Consider the following 13,864-nt stretch of genomic DNA (forward strand, 5'->3'; position numbering starts at 1 on the left):
CAGAAGAAAACATGTCGCAGAGACAATGATGTGATTGTCTCAGCTTCTGAAAATGAATGATGGGCCTGCATTTTGCGTCACAGAACACCCCTTTGCTTCCCACAGTTCTAAATCGAGCAGTTCTGGAAGTGCACAGTGGATGTGACATCACTGTTGACTTCTTTCTGCCTTCTAGAGGTCTAATCCCAATAATTATGGTGGCGCCCTGTGTTGCGCAAGGCTGCTATTTTGAATCAATATAATTGCTTTAAAGTGCAGATGTGTTTGGTTCGATTCATGGTTCTGTAATTATTTACCCATTTGCCAGGATTTTAGAGCAGGAAGCTATTCCAGTTTGTGTCCCCTTTAATTGTTGATAGGTTTGTGTGGGTGTGTCCTTGGTAAATGTTAACAATGGCACTCCAGACCCCAGTGCTAATGGGAAAGATTGCATTATGAATACATAGTATTATTATTGTAGGCATTTTGTCAGCTGCAGTGTATCAGATCTAGTTATAAAAAAGACACGATGACATGGTGAGGTGAGAGATCAAGGTCATCACTTCACAAAATAGAAAAAATGAGGTAGAGCTAGCTTCTCAGTTCTTCCATACACAGATGCTACTACTGATGTTTCGTTAAAAAACAAAACCAAAAAAAACCCTTTTTTTTTTTTTAAGATTGCAAGGTAGCCAGAATCTCATGAAATTCAATTAATTAATGACATTTTTTAACTAAGTATAAAATTACATGGGATGTATGGGTTCGTTTTTATAAATTCTAAACCTGACAGATGAGCATGAACTTTCTGTATCTGCATCAAAAGTGTACAGAAACTACTTATTACTGCTGAAGAATTATAACAATAAATGTATTTACCCATTCATATTTACATCTCAGCTGCATATTTCAATCAAGAAATCAAAGAGCTCACAAGAAATAAAATAACACTTCAAAATAACACATTGCAGAGTATTTATTTTCAGAAATGTACAAGTGTGTACATGGCTGCAGAAGCCACGTCATCAGAAGTTTTCAAACAAAAACACAATTTTTAGGGGAGAGAAAACTTTTCTCCGAGAGAGATGTGTAAATTTGCCATGTTAAAGAAAAAAGAAGTCTGAATGTTTCCCTTCATCAAAATAAAGAAAAAACAGGCGAGTATTCTGTGGACACTTAATTTTTTTTAAGAAACATTCAGTGATGAAAAATGATCCCTCTATTATCTGCCATATATATACATGTGTGTGTCTGTGTGTGTGTGTATATATATATAATGTGGATATAATTGCCACAACCACCTGGGTGAAGATGGTCCCAAAAGACCTCTTGGATTAAAAAAAATTTTTAACTAAATTTGTTAAAATCTGGCTCCTAAATATTTTTAAAATTAAAAATATCATTTGACATCTGTACCAAACAAAGAGCTGAAGATAGAGAAAAAGAAAGCAGCATCCATTCCAGCAGTTGGATTTAAACAGCATTTCTTCAGGCCATGTGGTAGTTGGCATGGAATACAGAATCTCTGAGTTCCAGGTCAGCGAGTTGAGCATTTAAGGGTTTACACATAATCAATATTCACGGTCTGAGGAGGAAGACTGGTGGAAGATACAAATTTAATTCATAAATTCTATGTACACATATAAGAAACGAATGATTGAACACCAGTGATTCATGCTCAAAAACACATAAGATGTTGGCTTGCGTTTAATTATCATAGGCCTGTTCCTTCTTATAAGTGAATGGATTTTTTTTCATTGCTGCAAGTGAAAGTGGGCTCACTGGTACTGGAAGCCTAATTAATAAGCAAAATTCGCAACAAAAACGTTTTGATTGTGTCAAATTGTTTCATTGACATGCTGTCATATGTGACAAAAAATGACTGATTGGTTGAAGAAAAAATCACTTTTTGTTTATTTGTGACAATCTAAGCTTCTGTTATACTAACAGCCTTCATTTTCTAAAGATGTGTTTTGTATAGACAATGTCATTCCATGATATCAATTTAAAAATTAAAAAAACATAACTCTACATGTCATGATTCAAGAGAGGTAACTCAACATACAGTAACAATCTTTCACAATACATTACATTCTCCTCAGAATACTTTGGCAAACAAATTAACTCTTAACTCCATGAAATAGAAAGATAAGTGTGGAAACAATTTTTTTAACAGCACAGTTGATTATTGCATCGTGTAACAAAGATTAACTTACAGTAACAATGACGTTTCTTGTTAAGTAATTCCACTCTCAGTTGACTTTAAGGAAATGAAAACGTTCCCAAATAATTGATGCTGTACTGAAATATGACTGTACATGTGTATGAGAAAGACAAGAGACCGTTTTTTTTTTTTCCAGACTGACTTGTTTATGGACAGTGGAGTTAAAAGGCACACTGTATGTCTTGTATATTTCTTATATGATAACAAAAGTATAGAGGGCTTAGGTTTTTTAATTAGCGTTCTTCTCCGGTGCAAGAAACTGCAGTTAAATGTCACATCTGATTAGAAGTTCTCAGAAAAAAAAGGTTTGGTTAAAGAAAAAAAAATCCCAAATACAATTTATCCAGATTGTCCATATTTAGCCAGAATCCGGTATTTCTTGCCCCATCCTACAGTAGATCCACAAGCTTAAGTCTTTTCTCATGAAACTTTTTAGCATCAAAGACATTCTGTCACTGGGATGCCAAGCTGTATTACTCTTTCAAGTCTTTGCCTATCACATTTATAAAATGTTTGAAGAAATAAAATTTTCATGCCACTTTCAACAATTTATAAAAAAAAGACTGTATGCACAACACAACCAACATGATTGAAACTTTCACACCGGCAGTGACAGGAATAAATTTTATGGAGGGAAAACTCATAGCAAATTAAAACTGCTCCAGATACTTTTCATTCAATTGGAATGAGCCCTGAATTCATGCCCATGAGGAGAATATTCATATCATTGTACAGTAGTTTCAACCAGACGCAAAAAGTTAGGTAAGATGAAAATCAAGAGACAAACAGATGCATGTATACACACACATTCTCAGTTAAGTATGTGTAAATTAAATGTGTTTTTCCTCCTGTTTCCCCCTCCTGCATCTGATATCACTTACTGTGGAAAGACGTTTAAAGTACAGAAAAAAAAATATATGCATGCCCACACACAGTCACACAAAGTTCTTTTTGCGTATGGCCACAACCTGCTGATCTGATCTGCCTTGGAATCTGGGCTTTTGCACTGCTTTCAGTCACACTGAGAAATGAAAACCAAAATTGACACTAATGACTGGCACACACGAAAACACCTCGACAACAATGGGGACAGTTCAGAAATATCTCACATTCTTTGAGCTGGTCTATTTCTGACTTCTAGAAACAACAGCTGTGGCATAATTATGTCCTTTGCAGAATTGCCAGCTTCAGAAAGGTAGTTCCCCTTCCTCTGGTCTTCAGTGGGAAGAAGACAGCAGTAGCTGGTGATCACTGCTGTGCTTTCATTGGTACTTATTCATAGTGCTGTGATACTGGCTAAGTCCCCATGCCGACCTTAACACAAACATCCATAGACCTTTGCAACCTTCATATTCTTCCATATATCCAGGAAAAAAATGAAAATATGCATACAAGTCAAAAATATGATTTTTTTATGAAACAAAAATATGAAAATCAATTGTGTAAACTGCTATAACTTCAGTGGTTCTGCTACAACTCTAAGTATTTCTAAACACACACACAGAGGCAGACTGACAAACACTTAACCTTATAAAGGCTGATTTGTGGCAATGAAAATTATGCAGAATACTGAAACTCCTTGAAAAATACTGCAAAGTGTCATACAAATCCTGAAATGATGATTTAGGGGTGAACAGGTCTGCATCAATGATACTGCTCAGTGAGGAGAGCCTAGTGTACCTTCATCGATCTAGCATAGCTGAGAGGGAGCAAAATGAGGCTGTCAGGCACAGCAGTTATATCCTTCAGTTGAGGTACTGGTGCACAATGAAAATCTCACCTCATCCCTCAACAGACTTGACACTATTCACAGATTATTACAGATGCATACCAGTATTTATTTGTACCACATGCACACAAAGCAGACCAGCTCATCAGAAAAATCATGTTTTTGGGAAGGGGCAGCCCCAAATTTTTGTGTTTTCAGTAGCATTCGGTATTCTTGTTCTTTGTTGTTTTTATTCAACCTGTCATGTTTATTTTTATTTGATGAACATGAAAATCTCAAAAACATGTAATCAAAGAAGAGGATAGGTATTTAAGCAGGTAATTTGCAGGCAAGAGCATGAAATTCTAAATTTTACATTTCAGTTAGCTAAAACTGAATTTGATTCCCAACAAGCCCCCCTACACCACCCCCTTCCAGTCCCCACCCCTTATCTTTTGTTGGCAGCATGTTTTTTAAATGTTAAACATGCTGCAATCATCACTTTGATCTTGCACACCAGTAGTCAGACCCACCAACTGCAGATGGATCAACTGGATATCGCGGGGATAACATCCACATTATGACACATTCATATCGGCCAGGATTTTTCATACAGTAGTGCTGTGCATTTACTGTTCCAGATTCCCATATATCGGGCTGTTCACTTCCAAACACTGATCATTGACACAAGCAGTTTAAATCAAAACTACTGCAGCTTCATCAGCACAGTGACAGATTTAAAACTGGTGTTTGACCTCAGAAAGCTCTTACCATACACTGACAGTGTTTGAGTGACAAGTGAAGTTTCTGAGTGACAAGTGTCTGTGAGTGAGTGATGAGTGACAAGTGTCTCAGTGACAAGTGTATATGAATCACATGTGTACATGAGTGACAAGTGTGATTGCCAAGATTGAGTGACAAGTGTGAGTGACAAGTGTCTGTGAGTGAATGCCAAATGTCTCAATAATCATCATAAAACGAAGAAAAAAAAAGACCAGCATCAAGAAACAGAGTAAAAACAAAAACAAAAATCTTAAACATATCCTATGTTCAAGTGCCAATTTCCTGCAGTTGCTATGGACAAATTGCAGTGATGGGTTGGTCTGACAAAGTTGAACATCTCCCAAATACAAGTGCCAATTTCTGCAGTTGCTATGGGCAAATTGCAATGGTGGGTAGGTCTGAGTGTGAAGTGTGGGTTCCCTTGTACATAAATAGAAGCACTCAAGTAAGTACAGAAGTGCACACACAGCCTGATGTACATACATACACTAACAAACACATGTGGGCACCTGCTCACACATGCACATGTTGAAATTACACAGTAAGAAATAAGAGTTTGACACACATGACTGTGCATGTGGGAACATGCATGAAGTAGAAGAGCTATTCATGCACATGAGAGCAAACACACAAAACAGTTGCAGCAGCAGCACCAATTATACATGGTCCACACACTTTATACCCATCACATTCACACCAACCAGACACCCATGGTTTTTCTGGTTTCAGGGCAAAATTCTTTCCCCTCTGATCAACTGGTCAAGAAGCTGTCACATTTACACACTCAGACAAGTTCTACCTCAGTTTTCAACACTGATTAAATGACAAGGTGAATTCTCCACTCTGTAAAAAATCACTCTCATCAATCACATATCAATTCGCCAGTCATCTTTCTTAGCTCACAATTTTAAAATACAGTTTTCATAAAAAATCAACCAATGTCAATAAATAAATCAATCACACGGGTGAGGATGATTTAGGCGATGCTTTATCTTCCTGTGTAGGAGAGTCGTCAACATCTGTTACTTTTTCCAGAGAACTCAACACCTGGCCAAGCAGCTTGAGCTTTTCCACACCATTCAATAATTCTCTGCAAACATACATAATCAAAATGATGTTCAAAATCTGATGCACATATTAAAGCTAATTTTAAAAAAAGAAAAAGTTAATAAAAATAATGACAACACCTGGTTGAAGACATAATTTGACAAAAAACAAGAACACAAGAGAATCGACAGACAGAAAATATGAAAAAAAACTTAGCCGTATGAAGAGCACAGGAACAGGATTCAAGATAACTGCCGGAAAAAGAGGGCGCTAGTCAGGGATACACAGGGGAGGTAACCTACTTCGGGAGGTTATCGGCCATAGCTACTTTCGTTTTCTCTGCATAGGCGGGTAGTAGTTTGCAGAGGACAGGAATCAGACCCCTGCCGGAGTCTGCACTAGTGGGTCACAGTTAAGTATGTGTAATCAAAAATACAATTCATTAAAAGTAACAACAGAAGCAGCACACATATTGGGAGACTAACATTATCCAACAATACTGACTGACAACAATTAAGCTCAAGACTGTTACAGCAGGACCCAGACTCACTCGGGGTCAATGTCTGAGACATGTCTAGAGTTTATATGCACAACAGTGTTAGTGCTGAATTTTCTTTTCCACTTTCTTTTTTTCTTTCTGCATGTTCTACGGGATTGATATTTATAGTGTTTTCAGCCCAAATGGCCCTGTGTAATGTGCTGGATTATGAACGATTACCAAAGATAAACAAATAATTAATAAATATAAACAGACTCACCTGAGGTTAGTTTCTGCAGTGACAGCGGCTGTAGCCAGTTGCTGGGAGGCGTAGGTGGTGCGTTCCCTGATGTCAGACCAGCCCTTGTCCCCAGACAGCAAGGCCTGGTTCTCTGCAGTCAGCGTGTTCACCTGACCCTGCAGTGTCTTCACATCCTGCTTCAGTCGGCTCACCAGTGTCTCTGCTTGTACTGCTCTCGTCTGTCAACACGCCATCCAACGCTGTTACAGCTGGAGGTAGTAGTGGGGACAAACTTCCGCTGCCTATGTAGTATAAAATGCTCCAACAACTTACAGTTTCAATGAGGTGTGAAAGCGTGTGTACTGATCCATATGCGCTACACATCTGCTGAAAAAAAAAAAAGGAAAACCAGATGCCCAGCACACCAATCAGGCCTTGAGAGCCTATGCTATGTTTGTGTAATACATTAACATAAAAAGTGATGATTAAAAATATATTAGCAATAAAAATAATTAGAACAACACAACGTTCGCCAAACCAAGACCAAAGGCCTGAAGAACTTGACCTTAAGGACTTTAACAGGTCGTAAAACTCCACCTCAACTCATACATCTCTAATAGCCTCTGATGACCAAAGTTCAGCTCCTGGCATTCTTGTCTGGCCTAGCTTCTAAACCCAGCCATACCATTTTTACTGACAGGAAAAACGGCGAAGCCAGGTCAATGGCGCCTGAAAACCAGCAGCTTAATATGGATAGATAGGATTCATCAGACTGGGAAAGCAGCTCATCAAGGGGAATGACAATCTCGATTTCAAATATCCAACCAGGGTAGGGAATGCTCTTCAGCCTTTGGTGGAATATCACCCACAAGGAGATATATCATGGGACAACAAAACCTAGTGGGCTGAAGTCCAAGGTACCAGGTCAGTGTGCACCTTCTGAAAAACCAAGGTGTCATGCAACTTATCGCAAATAGCCCGTCAACACAGAGAACAAGACAAGATTGATCTAATATCATTATCTTGGATGAAAAGACTATAAATAAATAAATATAATAAGACAAGATCGCAAATGGTCCGTCAACATCAAAACCAAGACAAGATGTGTCCTTGCAATCACAAATATTTCCGCTTTAGCTGTATACTACTGGTCATGGACTGGCAACAAAATATCATATTCTGCTCTCTGTGGTGACTATGCACCCTGCAAGAGTGGCTGAGCAATGAAGAAAAATGTACTACTGCTTAAACAGAAAATAAATAAATTTTGTTCTGTATATAAGCCTTTGTGTCACAACAAGCACTGAAGTGTATTGTAGTGTGTTACATTACATTGCAAAGCATCATAGTTCATTCCTTTCGTGTAACATTACATTGCAAAGCAATGTACCACAAAGTAATGCATTATATGTTGTCAGACTTCCTTGTCAACTGGGCTGTTCTACCTTGAACAGTACATTAAACCCCCACTCCAACCCTTTTTTCCAGACCCTGTCTGCATGTACATCTGTTCACCTGTCAGATTATTACTTTTTTCTTTGACATTCTGCCAAGAACAAGCCTTTTGCTGCTGTATATTATCTTATCTCTGCAAGATGCACGCTGTATGTAGAATTTCGATTTTATGTTCTTATCCAAAAGACTGCAGAGAAAAATGTTGGCTCTGAGCGACTTGAACCTTGAACCTTTTGGTTCCCATGTACATATTCTGTTCATTGTTTTCTTTCATGTAGACTTGTGGCACCCGAGTCCTTTGGATTGCAAGATAGACATTCTCTTCACTGGTTTTCTTTTATGTGGAAGTGTGGACTGCTGGACAGACCTTTAGCCTTGGAATTGAAAGTGAGAGGTCCAAATTCATGCCAAAAATTACCAGATTATTTTCTCTTCTTTCTACACACATGTATTGTAACTGTACTGCTTTCATATTGTATTGCATTACTTTTAGTTTGAGTCACAACAGATCTCTCTGAGTGAAATTCAGGCTGGTCTCCCAAGGCAGAGCGTGTTGCCACAAGCAGCACCAGCCTTTTTTTCTGTCTGCAAATGTGTTTCACAATTTGTTTTTTGTTGTTTTTTTATCAATGTGGATTTTTCTACAGAATTTTCCCAGGGAAATCCCTTTTGTTGCCGTCGTGGGTTCTTTTATTTTTATGTGCACATAAGTGCCGACTACACACGGTTTATTCATTGTCTGATCTGGAGTGATGGCCTAGAAGTAACGCATGCGCCTAGGAAGCAAGAGAATCTGAGCGTGCTGGTTCGAATCACTGCTTAGCAGCCGATATTTTCTCCCCCTCCACTAGACCATGAGTGGTGGTCTGGACGCTAGTCATTTGGATGAGACGATAAACCGAGGTCCTGTGTGCAGCATGCACTTAGCCCACATAAAAGAACACACAGCAACAAAAGGGTTGTTCCTGGCAAAATTCTGTAGAAAAATCCACTTTGATAGGAAAAACAAATAAAATGCGCGCAGGAAAAAATACCAAAAACATGGGTGGCGCTGTAGTGTATTGATGCACTCTCCCTGGGGAGAGCAGCCCGAATTTCACACAGAGAAATCTGTTGTGATAAAAAGAAATACAAATACAAAAGATGTTTGTCTTTGGATAACGCACACTCCTATTACTATAACTTAAAGAATAATCACTACCAAATGTTGTCCATCCACAAACAAAGAGCTCTACTGACCGTAGTGGCAACAAGATTTTCCTCCACTTGCTGGACTGCACGTTCCATAACAGCTGTTTCCTCAGCCTCCTTTTTGCGCAGTCGAGAGATCTCCTTTTCCAACCCTGCTACCCTGTAAACAGTTTCAAAACAAATTCACAGACATAGCAAAGACTCAGTTCAAAGAGAAAAACAATCATAAAACAAAAACCATCAAACCATACAACCGCATTTTTTTTTTTTTAAGCCTATGTTAATGACAAGACAAATAAACTATAAAGACTCATGCAAAAAGTCTGACACTTGACACAATTAATGATACCATCATGATCATGCAAGATAACAAGATACAACAAGATGGCACGACTGACAAGAGCCGAAGAGGTACACACCAAACCTTCATACAGATCAGGCTGACATACCTTGTCTCTTCTTCCCTCGCCCTTTGTCGCATCTGTGCCAGAGATGCTTTTAACTGTCTGTTTTCCTCCTGAAGCTGAAACATGTCAATGACACTAAACCTTTATTTTAATTTCAATGTATGGGGTTCATTTTCGCATTCATCTACCGCTCAGAAACACCATACACATAGTGTTTTGTGCGTGTCATGTATCACTGTATGCAGTGCTTAACTTTTTCCACCATGCACCTGAGCACTTCTCAGGTACTGAACCCTGATGAACTGAAGTGGTTGTTTGACCTTTCAATTATGTATAAACAAGTAGAAAAAACTATATATAAAAAAAAAGACAACTCTTCCAGGCAATTTACTGATGAAGTCAGAGTGCAGTTTGAGCAATATTCTTATCACTTTCTAAGAATGTTTCTTACCATATTTTGTTTATGATTAAACTCTTTACAACTCTAAAGTCGTGCTTCAATATTTGGCAAGTAAAAAAGTATTGAAAAAAAAGTTAAGATTTAATGTGCTTTTAACCCTGACAATAATATTTTGAACAATCATTGTAAACACTGACAACCAACAAGTGACATCTACATAAACTTAAAGCAATGTAAACTGTTTTAGTTTGCAAACTATCTACAAAATATAGCTGCAAAACAAAAAGCCTCCCAGGCAGGAAGCTGTTCAGGCTGTAATTCTCAGTGCTGAAATGGTTAAGTAATTATGTAATTTCTTTTCTTTTTTTTAATGTTTCATTTGAAGTCAAGTGTCAATACATATTGTAAACAAACTGGGCATTTAAAATCAAAGCAAAACACACAGAGTGACACACACCTGCACATTTGTCAGTTTCTTCAGATTTTGTCCTGGTAAAAAGTAGACTTGCACACTGAAAAAAACCCCGACACATTAATACAAACACACACACACAGACATGCACACTGAAAACAACAACAACAACAACACACACACATACACATGAACCTATCACAATGTACTACCTGTTTCAGCACAGAATCATCAGAGCTCCTACTGGCAACACTTTGTGCACTCCCAGCAGCAGGATGATCACCAAGAGGGGGCAACTCCGGTAACTGTGACCTTGATGACCCTCCTTGTGACCTGGCACCAGCAACGACAGCTATGCTGTCATCCCCTCCCCCCTGTGCCCCCGGCACTGCACTGTCCACCAAGAAGTCCGGCAAGCTCAGCTGCCTGCCTCGCTGCACACCCTCCTCCTCCCCATCAGAGAATGTGCTGTCCCCCACACTGTCCTCCTTCCCTGCCCCAAACAGGAACCCAGAATTCCCCTCCCTCTCCCTCACACTGTTCTGCGACAGTCTGCTCTGCAGGGTAAAGTCTGGCATTTGCCTCCTTTCATGCTCCTGCTGCGATGACTCATCTGTGAAGTGGTTCTGAATGAAATCTGGGAGATGAGAGGCTAAGTCAGGGGGTGCAACAGAGTGCTGAGCTGGGCTGGGTCCAGCGTGGAAAGATGAGGAGGCGCCATGACCAGAGCTGGGTGTCGACAAGCCAGCAGGTGTTGCTCCATTTGTCCGTGCATCTTGGGAGATGGGTCTTCGCTGAGAAGACGGGCTGTCCTTCTGGCCACTCTGACCAATAAACTTCTTAAAGGAGAAAGGATTTTCCTTGTTTCCTTTCTTCTTTGTCTTTGGTGACTCATCTGAAAGTACAAACAAACAAACAAACAAACAATAAATAAATAAAACTATAAGGACAAGAGCCAATGGTTACAAGGCTCGAATGTAATTTTTGTCAATTTTGTTTAAAATACAAACTCAAAGGGTTTAACTGGTACACTTTTTCTCTGGACAGTATCTTTGCCAATGGACTTTAATACACATGTGTGTGGGTGCCACACAATCAAAGCATACTTCAGCACGAGTTCAGCAAATGGTTTGTATGCCTGTTCTTTCATGTTAATATTCTGTATAACACTTGCAGGGAAGAGATGCATTTGATCTGCCATTCCAAGAATCATTGAATTAAGTGAGAGCTTGATCAGGAAAGTGGGCAATGTGTAGACTAAATACTAATACCAGTAATAGGCTCCAAAAAGGATGAAATGCAGACCACAAACTGCCCACATAAGCAGAATATCCGCTCCAAAATCAACAGGTCATTCAACCTGTAAAATGAGCTGAGCACCAACTATGGAAGTGATCTGTGCCACTTCCTTATAAATCACTGTTTACATTTTTACCTCTTCAGTGCCAAGCATCATTTTGACTTGTGCTTTCTATTTGCCAGGTGGTTTTGGGTTGCAGAGGGTAATAATTAACAAAAAATTGTAGCACGCAAACTGCACGCAAACTACTGCAAGAAAGTATATATAATCATACTTTTTCTGAAAGGAAAACGAACAGACTATTACATTCTAATAGTTAGAAAGTTCATTTAACAGAATAACTACAATATATATATGCACATCCTTCAAATGCAACTCCTGCCTGTGCCAAACTCACTCACTATGGCATGCTCATTTTCTGACAGTATCAAAGAGGTTATCACTATCAGTGACCCAGTTGGCCAACAGAGCAGAAGGGAGGGAGTGGTGAGCACTGTTCATAAGTTCACATGTAGAGATTGCTAATGATCAATGCGAGCACACTTTTTCTAAAACGATGTAATTCACAATTTGCGCAAAACTGTGCTTCCCCTTTATCTCTCCCTCCCTGCCATGAATTAGTGGATGGTTTGTATCAGAGGTCAACTTTAGGTCAGCTACACAACTATACTTGACCTGCTCTGCCTTCTCTCCTTTGCTGGCTACACCTAGCTCTTCAACTACCATCACCTTCCCTCTTCTCTGCAAATAACCATTCTAACTTCCAGTCATGTCAAGAAAACCATCTGACAAGATCTTGCCAGACCTTGCACTCAATTCATCATCGTCAAAGACATGTAACTAGCTTCTTCAACATCTTGGATGGCAAAACCTCAATTTTATTTAATGTAACACACTGCTCTTTCAAGCCACTAGAGTAAGGTTGTGGTTTGTCACCAACCATTTTGGAAGTATCCTGAGTAGGGTACAGACAAAAACATCCAGAAATCATCATACAGAGCATGATTGGCTGTTGCTCCTTAAGGATAATTAATGTAGACATATCAAGCTCTGACTGGTGGCTAATGGGCCATATCAACTTCAAACAGAGATGTGAAAACTCCTGAAATGACACTGATGTTCATCATGGAGCAAACAGCAGAGCATTTTTGTTGACGAATATATACATCTTGGACACTGAAGAGGTTAAAACATCATTATAATGAAGTTTATCTTGTTCATGCAGAGGGGAGATAAAATGACATTCCCTTTCTTTTTTTTTTTTTTTTTTTTTTTTTTACTATTTTTTCCTATATATTTGATAGTAAGCAGCTTTTTGACTGGAACAGTATAAGTGTGGATAGCAAAAGAAGTTTTTGGTTTTGAATGATTGTGCGACAACCTGGGTTGTGTTGCGTGTGTGTGCTTCTGGAGTCTTGGTTGGGTCATACATCTGGCTGGGTGGAACACATTACTTCCAATCTGCAAAGCGGTTGAATTTTCCTGTTACTGATTCTAGACTGCGACTGTTATCATCGTTGTTCTGTAAACTGCAGTGTCGTCTGAAAAGTAAGAGTACCCAAACTTCTGAGAAATCGTTGTTACGCCTATGCACATTAAAAGTGGCAATGCACAAAGGTATAAACAGAATAAGATGTATACTGTCAATTGAAGGGGTGTTCACATAATGCAAAGCCTGCAATGTGCCTCTACAACTACTTCAAATCTAATGGTATCACGGAAGAGGTAGAGTGAACATTATTGATCATATTTTGGCCAACAATATTTCGTTTCCTTACCGTCATCTTCCGCGACGACTAAGGATTGTTTTTCTTTTTTCCGATTAGAAGCCGTTGGTCCTGTAATAGCGAATATGTCATCTGTATCTACATCTTGCTCTTCTTGCTGTCGTGTTTTCTTTTTGACGTAAGTTTTAAAAGAAAACGGGTTGATTTGGTCCTCCTCCCCTCCGCCTTCTGCCATGATTGCGTGACTCGCGGGAGCAACCGTATTTTATCACGACAATTATTTTATGAAAATTTTGCATATCCTAAGATAGAAATACTTTTTTACTTCATTGCCTCACTACATCTCATACAATTTTTTTTCATATATATGATTTGCATGTACATACTGTAAACAAACGGTTTACATTTTTTTCTTTTGTATCTTTCAACAAGACACTCCCTCAAATTTATAAGAGTTATCTTTCTTGCTCAGAAATTGTCGTCTGCATCCCGTGTTTGACGTTTGATTTAGT

General features: G+C 38.8%; 1 protein-coding gene across 1 annotated transcript; it reads right to left on the reverse strand.

Annotated features, from left to right (window-relative positions):
* Positions 1-1,865: 1,865 nt before the first annotated feature.
* LOC143285467 (uncharacterized) lies at positions 1,866-13,592 on the reverse strand. Its single transcript, XM_076592771.1, has 6 exons — positions 13,404-13,592; positions 10,538-11,220; positions 9,556-9,629; positions 9,155-9,266; positions 6,500-6,699; positions 1,866-5,784 (listed from the first exon to the last, which is right to left on the reverse strand). The coding sequence occupies exons 1-6, from the start codon at positions 13,585-13,587 to the stop codon at positions 5,652-5,654; spliced, it is 1,386 nt and encodes a 461-aa protein (XP_076448886.1). The 5' UTR covers positions 13,588-13,592; the 3' UTR covers positions 1,866-5,651.
* Between the last annotated feature and the right edge of the window lie 272 nt (positions 13,593-13,864).

The sequence above is a fragment of the Babylonia areolata genome, chromosome 9 (genome assembly GCF_041734735.1).
Source record: "Babylonia areolata isolate BAREFJ2019XMU chromosome 9, ASM4173473v1, whole genome shotgun sequence".
NCBI lineage: Eukaryota > Metazoa > Mollusca > Gastropoda > Neogastropoda > Buccinidae > Babylonia > Babylonia areolata.